The sequence below is a fragment of the Melanaphis sacchari genome, unplaced genomic scaffold (assembly GCF_002803265.2).
Source record: "Melanaphis sacchari strain LSU unplaced genomic scaffold, SCAv2.0 Contig105_pilon_pilon, whole genome shotgun sequence".
NCBI classification, from domain to species: domain Eukaryota; kingdom Metazoa; phylum Arthropoda; class Insecta; order Hemiptera; family Aphididae; genus Melanaphis; species Melanaphis sacchari.
In genome coordinates this window covers 821,391-837,471 of record NW_020270395.1, presented here as the reverse complement: position 1 = coordinate 837,471, position 16,081 = coordinate 821,391, and the positions used below count along the sequence as shown (strand labels likewise).

General features: G+C 24.7%; 1 protein-coding gene across 3 annotated transcripts; it reads left to right on the top strand.

Annotated features, from left to right (window-relative positions):
• Positions 1 to 974: 974 nt before the first annotated feature.
• On the top strand, positions 975 to 16,051 carry LOC112602764 (protein ECT2). Of its 3 annotated transcripts, none has more exons than XR_003115126.1 (19): positions 975 to 1,578; positions 7,218 to 7,309; positions 7,391 to 7,509; positions 7,578 to 7,713; positions 7,779 to 7,988; positions 8,073 to 8,222; positions 8,704 to 8,994; positions 11,290 to 11,424; positions 11,492 to 11,786; positions 11,855 to 11,964; positions 12,095 to 12,283; positions 12,350 to 12,557; positions 12,641 to 12,801; positions 12,916 to 13,035; positions 13,110 to 13,263; positions 13,806 to 13,960; positions 14,024 to 14,109; positions 14,181 to 14,583; positions 15,669 to 15,756. XR_003115126.1 is itself a non-coding variant. In XM_025351071.1 (19 exons), exons 1-19 carry the CDS (start codon positions 1,503 to 1,505, stop codon positions 15,771 to 15,773), a joined length of 2,988 nt encoding a protein of 995 aa, XP_025206856.1. In that variant the 5' UTR covers positions 976 to 1,502; the 3' UTR covers positions 15,774 to 16,051. The 3 variants fall into 3 exon arrangements, 2 of the variants coding, with proteins under 2 accessions (XP_025206856.1, XP_025206869.1); XM_025351071.1 differs by having other exon boundaries at positions 976 to 1,578; positions 14,181 to 14,376; positions 15,669 to 16,051; XM_025351084.1 differs by lacking the exon at positions 8,704 to 8,994 and having other exon boundaries at positions 978 to 1,578; positions 14,181 to 14,376; positions 15,669 to 16,050.
• The last annotated feature ends 30 nt before the right edge of the window (positions 16,052 to 16,081 follow it).

Genomic DNA, 16,081 nt, shown 5'->3' with positions numbered 1-16,081 from the left:
TATAATTATAAAGATTGTTAGTGCTTGTTTTCTATCTTTGCCCCACGCTCAACATTTCAAATTTCAGTTAAGTTGAATTAATCGTATGTAGTTGTATTGGCTAGATCGACTTTCTAACGATATTTCAATTTTCTATTGATTCTATGAGCATTTTATATAAATAGTAATGTTTTGCGCACATAATTTAGATTGAAATTAAAATATTTTAACAAATCCATCGTACAAATAAGGATAATAATAGTCATTAAGTTCAATAACATATCTATTCGCTCCAATAATTAACTCAAAGCAACACATAGTTGGTTTTGCTAAACATATAGTATTTATGCTAGATTGCTTATATTGCGCGTGGGTCATAGAAAAAATTGCAAATATTGTGCAGACATTTGGATGTCTACCATAATTTAATTTTTTAAATGACAAATGTATACATAAATAGTTATAATTAGCCATATTTTTTCTAATTTACAGCAGCAGTGGTTTAAGTTGGTTAGGTTATAGTGCGTGGCGCGTGCGATGATTGACGAAAATATTATAAACTATTGAGTGATTATTTGAATGATTTTGTTTGATATAACTCGTAAACATCTTTGGGGTTAAGCCTTAACCTGGCCTATTCTTGTCGTGCATTTGCAGCTAATAACACTATATTAACACTATTTTATCGATTATAATTATAATTACAGTTTCATATTTTAAATTTGAAAAAAAATAACAACCGCCAACGAAATGGCGGTTATTATGAAAATTCGAATAGACCTTGATAAATTGATAACGATTTTATCATGGAATCTACGCCGATGATAATATTATTTATCATTTATCACTGGATCCGTGTAACACGACTGGTCGTGCTACAGCAGCCGCGCAGCACGCTCCGGTCCATCAACCAATGGGAACGGTTGACCGGCAGCGTTTCACCTGTTCCGCCGCGCGCACGCGTCCTAACTCCTAACCACAGCGATTAACATTGAAACAACAATGTTACGAATTACGATCCCAACCGTTTTTCTATTATTATTATTTTTTCGAGTTCACCTCGTCGCCGTTGTCGTTTGTGTGCGTGCGCAGACCCCGAGACTCGCACAATAATAATAATATTCATGTAATAATGTAATATAGTTGGCGGTGTGTGAGCGAGAGAGCGTACGGTGCGTGCGTGCGCGTGTGTGTTCTGTTCTGTTCGTTATTATTATTATTCCCCGTCCGTTCCGTGTACGTTTTTTTCACTTGTTTCGTCTTTCGTCAGTCAACAGTTTTTTAGTTCGGTCGTCGTCTTCCTATTTTTGCTCCTCGTATCGTTCGATAAACAGTACGCCTACGATTATTATTAAAATAACAATTATTACCGTTGTCCGCCGTTTTCGCTCTCGCATTTCTTTGCGATCGTTTTCGAATTCATTGTCATTTTACGGATATCCGTTGGTCCGTGTTCGTCCGTCGCGTCTTGCCGACGGACTCTATAATGATCGCATGGCAATAGTCTTCAATCTCATTCCACAATGTCGGCAGCGAACAGAACCGGTCAAAGCAACAACAATAACTGCGATATCGAGGAGGAATTTGTGAAAACGCAAAGTGAGTGTACGCACATTAACGATCGGTAGAACTAGTGAGATATTCTGCTACAAAATTGAGTTTACCTTTTGCGGCATTTTATGTCTAAAGCGTCATAGTATAGATAAGGGTATCAGTGGGCACTAATGAATACTTATAATTTATTAGAAATAATTTTTAGTCTTCTATTATTCAATATTCTCAAACAATTGTCAATCGGTTCATTAGGAGGTATTTGTTGATTCGTCGTGTCCAACCTCATGAAAACAACAGACGGTTTATTATTAATTAATACTTCTTCATAAATAATAATAGGTATTTACTGACCTTGTTGAATTTTGCATTTTATTTTTCTTATTAATTTATTAAATAATATGATCTACCTCTCAGCTATATGTTGTTCTCTTCTGTTTCACGATTTGTTAAAAAAAAAAAAAAAAAAAAATAGAAACACGAAATAAAAATAAAAATTAAATTAAATATTCAATCTATTTTGGTCATATTTGTACCTTCGATAACTAGGCTAAATTGAAGACACTATTCGTAGGTCATGTGTTAAACTCTATCCCCTCGTGTAATAGTTGGAAATTTGCCAATTTTATATTTTTCCACTTGTCATACAAAATGAAAAACATGTGAGCTGGACACTGAGTGTTGCTAATTATTTATAGAATAAGTATAATTTGTTTAGTTTTAAGAGGTACTGTTTAGTGATATACAAGTTATGACACCTAAATGGAAAAAATTATTTGGTTCAAATATATGTTTACTTATGTTACTCTGTTACTAAATTTAAAAATGCTTGAGGGATATCTTTGCAATTTTATTAGTTACTGAATTTAAATGTATTGAAACTTTTTTAGTACAAATTATCAATTTTGTTTAATTTGGTTATTTTGGTTGGTATACAGAAAAATTAAAGCTAACTTAAAAAAATGATTTATATATTATTGGCAGGCTTTAAACTGTGTAAGTACATAATAAACATATTTATTTGAGATGTTATTATTTGCACTAGAATTATAGTTTGTTATTCCTTTTATGTTTATTTTATTGATTAACTTTCTTAAATTTTAACTACCTATTCAACAAAAGTAGTAAAAAATAATATTATATTAAAAAAAAAAGAATTAAAATTATCTAATTAGGCACTTGCAGCTATATTAAAATATGTAGATAGGTATAGTTGACAAGTATTAATATTTTTTTATTAAAGCATAATTACAGACAACCTAAATTTTAATGGAAAGTAATGGATACCTTATAAATGTTTATATCTACCTACCTATTTTAAAATGGGTGAATAAATAAAATCCATAGGAACAACAATTTGAACAATTTGTTATATATATTATCTATTTTTGTAGGTATATAAAGGAATAAGTGTTATTAGAATTTAGAATCTAATTATTTAAAAAAGAATAAATTATGGATGTAAATAAGAATCATTTGTATATCTTAATTTATATTGAATTCTGCTATGAATTAATATTACTAGGTACCTAAGTACCTATTTAAAAAAAAATATTTTACAAAAATAATATATATTTGGCCATGAAATGACAAGTTGAGACAACAGTAATACCTGATTATCTTAAAAATATTGTACATAATATTTTATTTAACTTTAGTTTTTAAACATTTTATAAATTATAGCTAGTACTGCGATATTTTTTGTTGTAGGTACTGGCATTATTATATGTTTATATTATTTTTAAAACAGTAGATATTATTTTTTAGTGTGTCAACTGTTTATACTAATATTAACTATAATAATGTAATAAAAGCAATTAAAAGAATGATATATATATAATTACTGAAATGACTGTAAGTTATTTGATGGTTATTAATTAATTCCCCAATTAATTATCTTAATAACCACTAATTAAACAAACATAAATATCTTGTAAATTGCATCTATTCACTCTTAATAAAGTTGTAAGTATTTTTTTTTTAAATTAATGACATTGGTAGGAATAAAATATAGTGATATTGAAATATTGGTGTCTAAATTCCAAAAAGTATGACTAGTACGTCATTTGAATTTTCTAGGAATTTCTTATCTGCAGAAGCAAAGTTTTCATTTTGCAATAGTTTGTTAAGTTCTTTGTGTTTATAAAAAAATTACCTTATATTTATTATTTTATCCTTGGAAATTAAAGTAATATTGTTTTACATAAATAAATTAAATTTTATCTTTTCTATGTTCTTGGAAAGTATACCTAATATTTATAATTTGAATTTTTAATTAAATAGGTAAAGAAAAGAAGGTTTAATAAGAAAATGTTTTTCCAAAATTTTAATATAAAATCAAAATATATTAAATTTTTAATGCTTTAGCTTTTTAAAATTATAAATTAGCAATTATTAAAAATAAGTTATTTAGTAAGTTTCAAAAATAAAATTAATTTGACTAAATGTTAATATTTTTATTGTGATATTAGTGATATTACCTTTTAAAGTAACTCTTGAAACTATTTATTTTCATTGGAAAAAATATTGATTATTTTGATATTTTTGGCAGAACAATGTGCAATTTACCTTCTCATTTTTTATTTAATATGTGACTTACAATAAAATATTGATAATGAAAACTTACATAAATCTTTACTTAAATTAAGTTTTAGTAATAATATTATTTAATATGTCATGTAACAGTATATTAGAACCCAGAATACCACGGGGACCATTAAAATCAAAAAAACTTATTGTATTGCTTGATATATTGGTGTTAAATTATTCAATAAATTATAATAACATTATACAATTGAAATTTTGTGATCACTTGAATCTTGTAATGTTTCCATCAAATTTGTACACTTCGCACAATTTTAACAATTTCAATTGAAAACTTAAGTTTAGGGTGCTTAACAAAAGGTTTCCTTTGTACCATATGATGAAATTTCCAAAATAAAAATAGATTTAATCTATTCAGTATGACAATGTTGTTATCATAACATAGAATAGGATATGTATTTTATAATTATTATTATCAGTAACACTATTTAATTATATATATTTTGTTATTGTCAATTTTATTCAACAAAAACAACAAATACCTGTGAAAAATATTTCCCCTATCCTAAAATATATTTAATTCGGTTTTTAATAAAGACATTCATCACTCACTACAAAAACAGTATCTTATAAAAATCTTGAAAATATACTGCATTTATAGAGTATATTGCTTGGGAATACCTTTACTTGTACCACTGGCCTATATTAATCTTTAGGTAAATAAATGTGCTCTAAAAAATTTACATGCTGGTAAAGTTTTCTTGACATAGAAGTATTTTTGAAGCTTTTAAACTGCCCTAAAGATGTTTGTAAAATACAATTCTTAAATCAATACTTTCCTTTATTTTTTCAATTTATAAAATTAATATCATCTTTTGATTAAAATTCAACTAGAAAAACCATTTTAATTGTAAAATCAGCCCATTTTAAAATAATTGTATTCTTTATCATACATGCATACACACAGTTTATCATTGGCATTAGTGTTTCTACTCTTATTATTCATATGAACGTTATTTATAAGAAAACTATTATTTTCTAAATTGGTAAATTTACTACTTTTTATATTTTGTATTATCTACCTGACTTCAAGTATAATTCTTTTTTTCAAATTTTATTTTGCTTGACAGAAGATCCCTCTGCTATATTCTTGTTTCTGTATTTATTTGCATTAACAGCAACACATAATATATACAAAAAACTATTAAACAATGCTCTTCTAATGATATATTTACAGGCAAAGTAATTTATTCAACTAAATAAAAAATTAATATAAAAGAAAATATTTTTAAAACTAAAATAGTTTACATTTTATAAAATTTGTGTATCTTGTAGATACTTATTTGTGAAAACAACTATTTTAATAAGTGTATTTAATGTTGCAATATATACATGTAGTTTTTATTTTTAGATTATATTTCTACATATATTTAATGCTTAGAGAATGTTATAACTTATTCATCTCATTTATTTGAAAAATAGAGACCAACAAATGTATAAATTAATTATGTTATAGTCGAGGTTATAGTATAAATAATAATTTGTTTGATTATAATTTACTAAAGATGTATTAGTAACCATAGTCACTAAACAAATAATTGTATAGCTTATGTTGAGTTGTAAAAAAAAATTATTAATTTAATGGTTCAATAAAGTTGAATGGCTCAATCATAGGCTTCTTAATCATGTTTAAATGAGTGTTTAAGAGACCATTAGCTCACTATTGGTTCATTAAATGTCAATTCTCCCGACATAAGAAAAATTTAATGAATCTTTATATACTAATTATTGTTGATGTGCTAATAAAAAATAATACAGTAATTTAATTAATTATGTTATCTTTTTTAATCACTAAAATAAACAAATCTGCTGATTCATAAAATAATGGATATTATTGTTCCAGTTTACTGATAAAATTGTTTTGTGATTAGTATGCATAGTATGACATAAATATGTACTTAAATTTAGTTGTCAAGTAATGCTTTTTTCTTTAAAAATAGTTCTTGGAAAGGTGTAAACAAATCAAGTTGTATGTGTAAATTTTGTTTAAAATTGTATTTTACATATTAGATAATGGAAAGTAAAATATCAACTTTTGTTGAAGGTAGGTAATTTTTGAATAGGTATCCAATTATTTATTTTTATTTCATAAAAAATTTAATTTATTGTTGAATTGAGAGGTTTTGATTTCTTAATGATTTTATGAGTTACAAGCCCATTGTTCAAACATAAGACTGTGGGTGAATTGTATATTTTTATGATTAATTAATTTATACCTATTATTTTTTTCAATCATATTCTATAGGTTTCAGGTTCATGATTTCGTTTAATGATATAATGCATTTTAATTCTATAAATAAAAATGTAATAATAACTTAAAATTTTATAGGTAACAAAAAGTTTTTAAATAAGGTATCTATGATAATTATGAGTAATTAAATTATTATAAACGTATAAAATATAATCACAATAATTAATGGTTATCAAAAGGTATTCATATAAAATTATATTATTAATTGTGGTTTATTTTTATCAGTACTTCTTTATGAGTGATATTTATTTGAATAGTAAAAGTAATAAGTAGGTATATAATTTTAAGTTAGATACTCTTTTATGCAAATAAGATACTTGAAAGCTAAATCTTTACTGATAATGTTTTGTTTTAAAGATTATTTCAATGTATGAAGCCAATTAAAAAGTGTACTCAGTATTGTAAATTTAATGCAATAAGTAGGTAGAACTACTATAAACTTTCCAATAAATTAATTTAGATAACATTCAATTATGTGAAAAAAATATTTGATTTCAATTTAAATTGGATCTAATATCATGTTAATTTATTTATGAACAATTTAATATCTTGAAAATATTGGAAAAAACAGTTAGGTAATATATTTAACCTGAGACAGCAAGATGATATTAAAAGGTTAATATTGAGCTTTTTATTGAGTTTCAGTTACTTTTAAAAATAAATTAAATAATTGAAAAATTATTTAATAAATTTGGTATAAATAAAAAGCAATGTGATTTATGTTTTAATATGATAATGTAAAGTGATAATTGATAAACATAAAAATTAAAATGATAATTTGTAAAGATCTCATTATTTTACAGCTTAATAATATTGAATTAAAACTTTTCAGGTGTTTCAAGTTTAGAATCCGAACTGTCAAATTTTAATATTTATTTAGAAAAAATATATTCTTCTGATTCAGATGTATTATTAGCTATTAAGGTAAAATAATTTTAGTTATCTCATTGATATTTCTCTGTGCTATGTATTATGAATATAAATCAATACCATTTTTGTTTTTAGAAATTAAATGTATCTATTAAATACTTAGAAAATTTATCTGATATAAATTTATTGGAAAAAAATGATATCCTGGTCACCACCCTGTTTGAAGAACTTGCAGTCAAAAGACCATGTTTTAGGTATGTCAATTTAAAATATTTTTTATTTATCTTAATATGATAAATAATTTTTTTAACATTTTGTTTAGAATTCTTGGGCGTCCAGCTTTATTGGAATTGGCTGAAAGTCCTAATGGTTTACAGGGCATTAATCGCCACCGTTATTGCAATTCTCTTGTTGGGGCCATAGTCAGTGTCACAGGAATCCAAAAGAGAGATGAAATGGTATTTATAATATCTAATAATGTAAACAAATAATTTATTTTTTGTATGTTTGTTATATCGTTCAGGCACGTCTTCTGAGTTTGATTCGTTGGATGGGTGGTAGTTTTCGAGAAAATATTAATTATAAGACCACCCATTTAGTATCTGGCTATGCATGTAGTGCTAAATCTCAATATGCATATTTACATGAAATTCCAGTTGTAGGATCTTCGTGGCTTCATGCTGCATGGGAGAGACGTAATGAAATGAATTTCAAAGCAATCAATTCGTCATTTGTAAGTATTAAGATCTATAATAGTAAAACATGTTTTTGTCTACAGTATTTTGAGTAATTTTATTAATGTAAAACATTTTTTTAGTTTTCAGAGCACAAGTTAAAACCATTCCATGGAGCCAAAATATGTTTTTCAGGGTTCACGGAAGAAGAACGATCACATATGGTTGACGTTTTGTTGCAAAATGGAGGTACTCCAATAAGCGATGAAAATGATACAGAATGTACTCATTTGGTAAATATTATTTAAATATTTAGATTTTGCATTGGGAAATTATAACTTATGTACTTATATACATTAAATTATTGTTGACATGAAATAATGGTCAAATGTGAATTATTCAAATTTTTTATTCATGAGAGATCTAAATTTATACTTTATCATTAACAGCAGAAAACTTCTGCAGTAATAAACGAATTCTGAATTAAATCTAAAACACAACTCTTGTGCTAAAACATTGGTAAAATTCCAATGTTTTTAATATAACTGATTGAAATTTTATTTATAAAAATATTGCTTTTGCTGTGCACAAAGCTCCACTAACCTTAATAATATTGTATATATATAATATATATGTGTGTGTATATATATTATAAAAAATGGGATTTACTAACAAATTATTGCTTATTTATTTCTAATTTTACAGGACAAGGTTAAATTTTTTAACATTTTGTGTTTGTTGGTGTTATGTTTTTTTTTTTTGTTTGCATGTTAGGTTACAAAGGAAGGTTCTAGTCCTTTAGGCGACCGAGATCCAAATACAACACCATGTTTACGAGGTGTTTTGGCACCTAAAAATCTAATTCAAGCATTTGATAAAGAGGATTCAAGTCCTAATACTCGAAATGGGGGGTTAAAAAGAACGCTGAGTGTGGTAGATTGTGGAAATGTGTCCCATGAAACCAAGAAGATTCGCCTTCAATTTTTAGACACGGATTGTGATGAATTTTTGTTTAAACATCCTAATCCTATGTCAGCACGTTTGGATCAAACCGATCAAACTTTGGTACATATTTTTGACATTTATTAGAAAAATATTAAAAGTTTAAACATATTTGTATAAAAGCTTAAACAAGAATGTTAACTAAATAAAAAATATTTTATTTTGATATTTATAAAATTACTAACAAATTTAAAATCATACATTTTCTATAATTATAAATTTTTAACTGATTGGCCTTAATCAAAAATTGCTTAGTTTGTTTTTATAAAGTATAAAATATTAAATTTTTTCCTCTTTTTATTTTATACTCAAATTAACATTGATTAATTATAAAGCATAAAAAAAACATAATTTTGTTTACATATGCAATAAAACCATTTAATATAAATTATATTTAAAAAAATTTGGTGATTGTATTTTTTTTTTTTGTTAAATAATTTAATACTACTAGTAAATGAAGCAATAAATATTTATATGTGTAATAAAGTAAAAAATCGACCAGATAAATTTATAGTAAAATAAGATAAATTAGATTTTACATTTTCAATTAAATTAAATTTATATTTAAATTTGTTCATTATTCAATCAAATTAACATTATCTGCATTAAGAAGTTTTATAAACAACTAATAATTATAAGTTGTAAGTATAAAAAGCATAATGTAGAAATAAAAATGTTTGATTAGTATCCCAGTCAAACCATTATTTCATAACTGTTGCATTTTTTAGAAAAAGAAAAAAAGATTAAATTTTTAATGAATCATAATATAAATTATTATTTATAAACAATATCCATTGATCTTATCGGTTTCAAAAATTTCAATTTAATAGATAAAAGACATGCAATTATGTAGCTATAACTATTAAAATGTTCTAGAAAAATTAAATTGATAATGTTGAATATAGTTAAACATAAAAAGGTGATATTGGGAAAATATTGTGTATTTTCAATTTTATATTTAAAATTTACATAATTTGAAACTTATTAAATATTTTCTACAAATCAATAGTTAATTTAATGGTTTGTCACTGGTGAATGTATAATGCATAAAATTTACATTTATTGATCAGTGTTTCATGTATTTATCCTAAACATTCATATTATGATGACAGTATATAGAAATATTAAGTCACATTCATTAATCCCAATATTATTGTATGTTCTCCGGGTTTCAAATTATAAATGTTAGAGTTGTTCTTGAACAACTCATAATTCTATTTATCACTAACACAATTTATAAGCTTAACATTGCATTCGCTATCATAATGCTTAGTTTTTATATCATTAACATTATTTATAATTTTTAACTAACTAATAACTAAAATTATAATAAAAATCTTAAGTATTAATTTACTATTTATCTAATTTGTATATTATATATTATGTATTAACTTAACTATTTAATGAAAAATCATGTAAGATTTTCTTATAAAAATTGGTTAAAATAACTCACATTGGTAACTTAACAATCTTAACCAAATTTTGTTACAAGCTAAAATGTAACAAAGCTTTTTCATACTTGATAGATAAGCTTAGTGGTGGTTATCATGTATGTATGTATGTGTGCGTAGATTAATGCTTTTTGATTTGAGTTTATATAAATTCAGTTTAATATAAAATAATGAGGTAATAATAATAGTTCCTTTTTATTATTATTTTATCTATATTAATTTTTGTTGATAATAAGTAATACCAAATAATATATTATGGCATACTCAAGTTAATATTTTATATAGTTTTTCATTATAACATTTTTTTATTTGCCAGCAGTTTTTTTTTTTTTATATTTTTAGTATGTATCTTATTGAAAGAAAAATTGTGATTTACATAACTATTTGTTTACTTTTATCATTTATTAAAAAAATCATTCAATAAAAACCTACAAACCGCTAAAATCCAATATGCATGTATAAATATTAAGATACGTGTAAAAATAAAAATATTTTAGATTTTGTTTTTTTTAATGATTATGCTAATTTAAATTTTGTTAAAAATAATTTTGTAAATAATAAATAATAACTATCATAAAGAATAAAAAATTAATTGTATTTGAGTTATTAGTGGTAAAGAGTATTTGTGACTGATTTAATTTTGAGATAAAATTAATATAATTTCAAATATTTAAATTTAAATTTAAATTTTAGAAATAATTTACAAATATGTACTATATTAAAATTAAATAAATAAAAAAGCATGCTTTTATTATTTAAAAAAAATTAATATTTCTCTATTTTTTTTGTTATTTCATTTATAACCAATTAAATAAAAAAAAAAAGTATTATTTTATAATAGTAATAAAAGCCATTTTTCATTTACAGAATACCAAAATATGTTATTTATAATATTTTATTTTTTTAGGTTGTTAATGAATCTTCATTAGATTCAATTCCTCCTGTAAAGAAGAATAATGCTGAAATTCTGAAAGAAGCATGGTTCTGGACATCTGTACAATACCAGAGTTGTGCCTTAACAAAAGAATATTTATTGTCTAATGTAAAAACTTATTAATATTTCTCATTATGTAAGTCATTTTATATTTATATAACTTTAATTGGTTTAGTTAAATATGACCAGCACGCCTACATCTGCTCGTGTAATGTCATCTACGTTGACATTAAGTTCTTCTTCTCGTGCACGCAAAAGAAAAAGACATTTAGATCGTTTGGGTTCATTGTTAAGGTCTAGTCCAACACCTGTAGCAACTATTGGTGAAACATCGCCAACAAATAGTTCAGGGCCATCAAAACGACGGTCGTCAGCTGCCAACACCCTTGATGGTCTTAGGTTGTCGTGTGGATCATTTTTAAATTTCACAAACAGCCCAGATCATCCTTCTCCATTTAAACTCCCAAAAGGTTAGTTTTATTATAATATCATTATAATAATGGTATGTTTAAATATAAATTATATGTATAATTTCCAGATCCAGATTTAGTTATAAAAGATAAACCATTTAGTCCACGATATCAAGTTTTCTCTGAATTATTGCAGACTGAGATAAACTATGTTGGAGTGTTAAACACAATAATTACTGTGAGAATTTTTTATTCATGTCATATTGTACTATAAATTCTTTGAATTTAAATTTTTTTAAATTTTTATTGTAGCGTAATTTTTTCTTTGTTTATCAAATTATTCAGGTTTTTATTTTGTTTATTCATAGGTATACAAAGAACCACTAGAAGAAATGATAGATAAAGAAGACTGTTTGCTTAATAATACTGAAATCAAAATTATTTTTGGAAATGTTTTACCTATTTATCAAGTACATCGAGAAATGTTAGAGGAGCTAAAATGCCTTGCTACATCGTGGCAAGAAGATAGTAGTATAGGCAGTGTTTTTCTCAAATATGTAATACTACACATTTGATACTAGTTTTTGCAATTAAATACATTTTAATTGTTAATTTTGTTATAGTCCAGTGAATTAGTGAAAGCTTACCCACCATTTGTGAATTTTTTTGAAAAAACAAGAGAGATGCTTTTGCAATGTGATCAGACAAAACCTCGTTTTCATGCATTCCTTAAAGTTGGTCAGACAAGACCTGAATGTTGTCGTCAGAGTTTACAAGAACTTCTCATTCGGCCCGTTCAACGCTTACCCAGCATTAGCCTACTTTTAAATGGTGAGTTTTGTTAAGTTGTTCAAACTTTAAATAGTTGGTTATAATAAAGAGCATTTAAGTTAAATTTTAAAATATTTTTATAGATATATTAAAACATTCTGATAAGAATAATCCTGATCATCAAGCTCTTGTATCAGCCCTAGCCAGTATACGAGAAGTAATGACTCATATAAATGAAGACAAAAGAAAGACTGAAGGTCAAGTTGTACTTTTTGATATATTTAATGATATCGATAATTGTCCTGTGAGTATAACATTGATTATATTTTTGTGAATAACATTGAAATGTATATCTTTATTTTGTATTATTTGAATATTAAGTATGGAAATTTGAATAACTGTTAAATTTTGTTTTTAGCCTCATTTAGTTTCTTCACATCGAAGTTTTATTACAAAATGTGATGTGATTGAGTTAAGTGATAATCTTAGTGGTCGTGGGGATCATTTAACAATATTTGTTTTTTCAGACGTTGTCGAAGTAAGAATTGTATATTAATTATTCTACAAAGAGTAATAAATTATTAACTTTGTATGATGATCATTATTTTCTAGGTCTGTAAAAAAAGAAAATCATTCAATGGAAAAAGTCCTAAAGAACCGAATTCTGGTTCACACAAATTAAATGGCGGTGCCAAATCATATAAACATATCAAATTGATGCCGTTAAATATAATCAAACAAGTTATAGATATTAGAGAAACTGAAGGTAAATGAATTCCCCTATAATAGTTGTGGTAAAGGATTTCTGCATTTAAGTGATCAATTTTTTCCTCATTCTACATTTATTTTCATAATAGCCTTGTATGAATGAATATTATTTATATTTACTAAGAGAACACAACATCTTAATTTTTTTGTCTTTGTTTTACAGACAGCGTTTATTATAGCCAATTTATATTAAGCAATTCACATTTATTCTTGTTAATTTTAATATCAGTATAAATTAGACCTATTATTAAATTTAAAAGTAACAAAAATGACTTGAAGTTTTTTTGGAGATTTTTTTTTTGATATTTTAATTTGATTGAGAGTTATAAGTTTGTAAAATATTTCAATATTTTCATCAAAATCTCATGTTTTTAATTGTAACTTAATGATTATTCTAATTAATATTGTGTATTAATACAGATTGTTTATTACTTGCAAAAATAAAAGTAAAAAAGATTTATTATTGATCCATGTAAAAATATTATAATTAATCTCATAAAAGTGTAAATTTTAACTACAATGTAATTATTCTTATTCTAGACTGTCGTAATACATTTTCGTTAATGATTATTGATAATCATGACTTTAAAGAACGATTATACACATTTACTATGACTGGGAGTAGTTGTAGTGCTAATCATAAAAATTTATTCTTAAAAAATATATCGCAACAAGTTGCCAACACCGTGTGTTCTGTGAGTATGCAAGTGGTTCATAGAGAATCATAGAAATTTACTGATTTATTCTATTAAATTTAGGGCAATATATTAGTGTCATTGGATTCTCAGCAATTGGATATTGATACAAGTGAAATTACTACTGGTACTCTTGGAAAAGCTTTCAAGTAAATTATTGTGAAAAAATGTTGATTGTATGAAATTAATATAATTATGTATATTCACAATTATTTTACAGATTTGCAAGCAGAACACGCATTAAAGTTGGACGAGCATTGAGCTTTAATAAAACTCCTAGCAAGTTGAAACGAGCTGTGTCTACCATGATGAGTCCTGTTCTCAGCTTAACTAATAATGGAGGGTTGAGTACACATGCCTTAACACCATCCACACAATTAGCCAATATGCACTTGGCATCGTGCACCAATTTAAATGTGAGCCCATTAAATGAGCATAATAGTAGACATAGTTGTACACTAACGAAAGTCAAGAAACATATTAAACGCAATTCTAAATTGCGAATGTCTAGTTAATCTTTCAGTCGGCGATCATTTGGAGAAGATAACATGTGTAGTCTTTTGCTTTTTAAAAAAAATTAATTAAAAAATCTTACTTTATTGGATCTCAATAAAATAAATAAGGTACTTGACAATTTGCTTTACTTGTTGAACAAGCTTACTGTGTCGATTAACTTGCAATGGCTATATATGTGGTAAAGACCTTTTATGGTTGAATGTATGCATGTATGTTGTGTTATTGATTTTTTTATTATTTAATCATTACTATATCAAGTAATAAATAATTAAAGCTTGGATTTTATAATATTTTCTCATACATGATCTTTATTTTTGAAAGGCTTTATTAAAGTTGCTTATTTTTTTTTAAAATATAATCACTATGTTAAACAAATTCAATTAACTAAACAAACTAAATTACTGATAAAGTTGTAAATAGAAATTGTATTATCATAGTTGGGTACATAAAGGATATATTTAAAATGTATCAAAATTGCTTAAATTTTTAAACGGGACTTTTTTAATTAAAATTTTTTTATTTATTCATAGAAATAATTTTTAGCTTACAAAAAAAAAAAAAAAATTGTATCTTAATTGTTATAAACTGTCAATCATCACTTAAAGATATCAATTTTATTAATTTTCCAGGGTGGTGTGTTTGATTGTTTTATTATATATAAAGCTTCAAATATACTATTGAAATTATGTTACATTGTTCTGATCTGACTAATTTATTTAAAAATAGTATTATATTGAATTGTATATTGTGAATAATTATTAAATATTTTGAACTGTATCCTATTTTGTATATATTAATTTTCAACTCTTATTTTAATTTAAAATTTTGTGTAATTGGTGTATATTTTTATTTAATTTTAATACTGAACAACTACTTGTTCTTTGGCTGTACAGTTTTAAATTTTTAAATATTTTTAAGTACATCATAAACGAATATTCATATTATTCAAATCTTTGCTTCACTAGTAATGTGATTTTATTCTCGGTTTATTTATTTTCATGAAATTAGTTTGATTTAATAAACATATAAAAATATTAAACAACAAAATAAAATTAGTATCAGTTACTTTCATGTTATAAAAATTATTTTAATAAACAATATTTTATGTAATATATTAAGTTAAAAAAATATGTTACTCTGATAAAATTTTACAATATTTCTAAGTACTGAATTTGACTAATTTTTATTATAGGAAATGTCATCAGATGACCATACATTTCCATCGCCACCGATGTCAGTTCAGCCAAATAGAAAAAATAAAACGTCAATTTTAAGTTTATCATCGGTGCCCAGGTAGCGTCCATCTGCCTATCGATACCTGGTAAACTCTTTTCGAAACTCGAAAAATTTTGTTTCGATTTTAAGTCGTCAGTATCGATAGTTATATTATATTATTATAATAATTCTGTTTTAAAACTCAACTTTAAAATTTTTTTTAAATCAATTATTTTATTATTACCTTTTTTGTTAGTGTTTAAGATTTGTATAATAATGTTGTTTTCAACTTTTCCCAAGACATTCTTGCCCCAAAATTTTCTTATCCTATACTTCATTGTTAACAATCGTTCATTTCATAAATTTCATTCTACAAAAAAAAATGTTTAC

Bases quoted from the DNA above. Each gene is read 5' to 3' on its own strand.
- LOC112602764 (XM_025351071.1), top strand. From the start codon at position 1,503: ATGTCGGCAGCGAACAGAACCGGTCAAAGCAACAACAATAACTGCGAT. The intron at 12,558-12,640 runs GTGAGTTTTGTT...ATATTTTTATAG, and splicing joins CATTAGCCTACTTTTAAATG to ATATATTAAAACATTCTGAT. The intron at 13,036-13,109 runs GTAAGAATTGTA...ATTATTTTCTAG, and splicing joins TTTTTTCAGACGTTGTCGAA to GTCTGTAAAAAAAGAAAATC.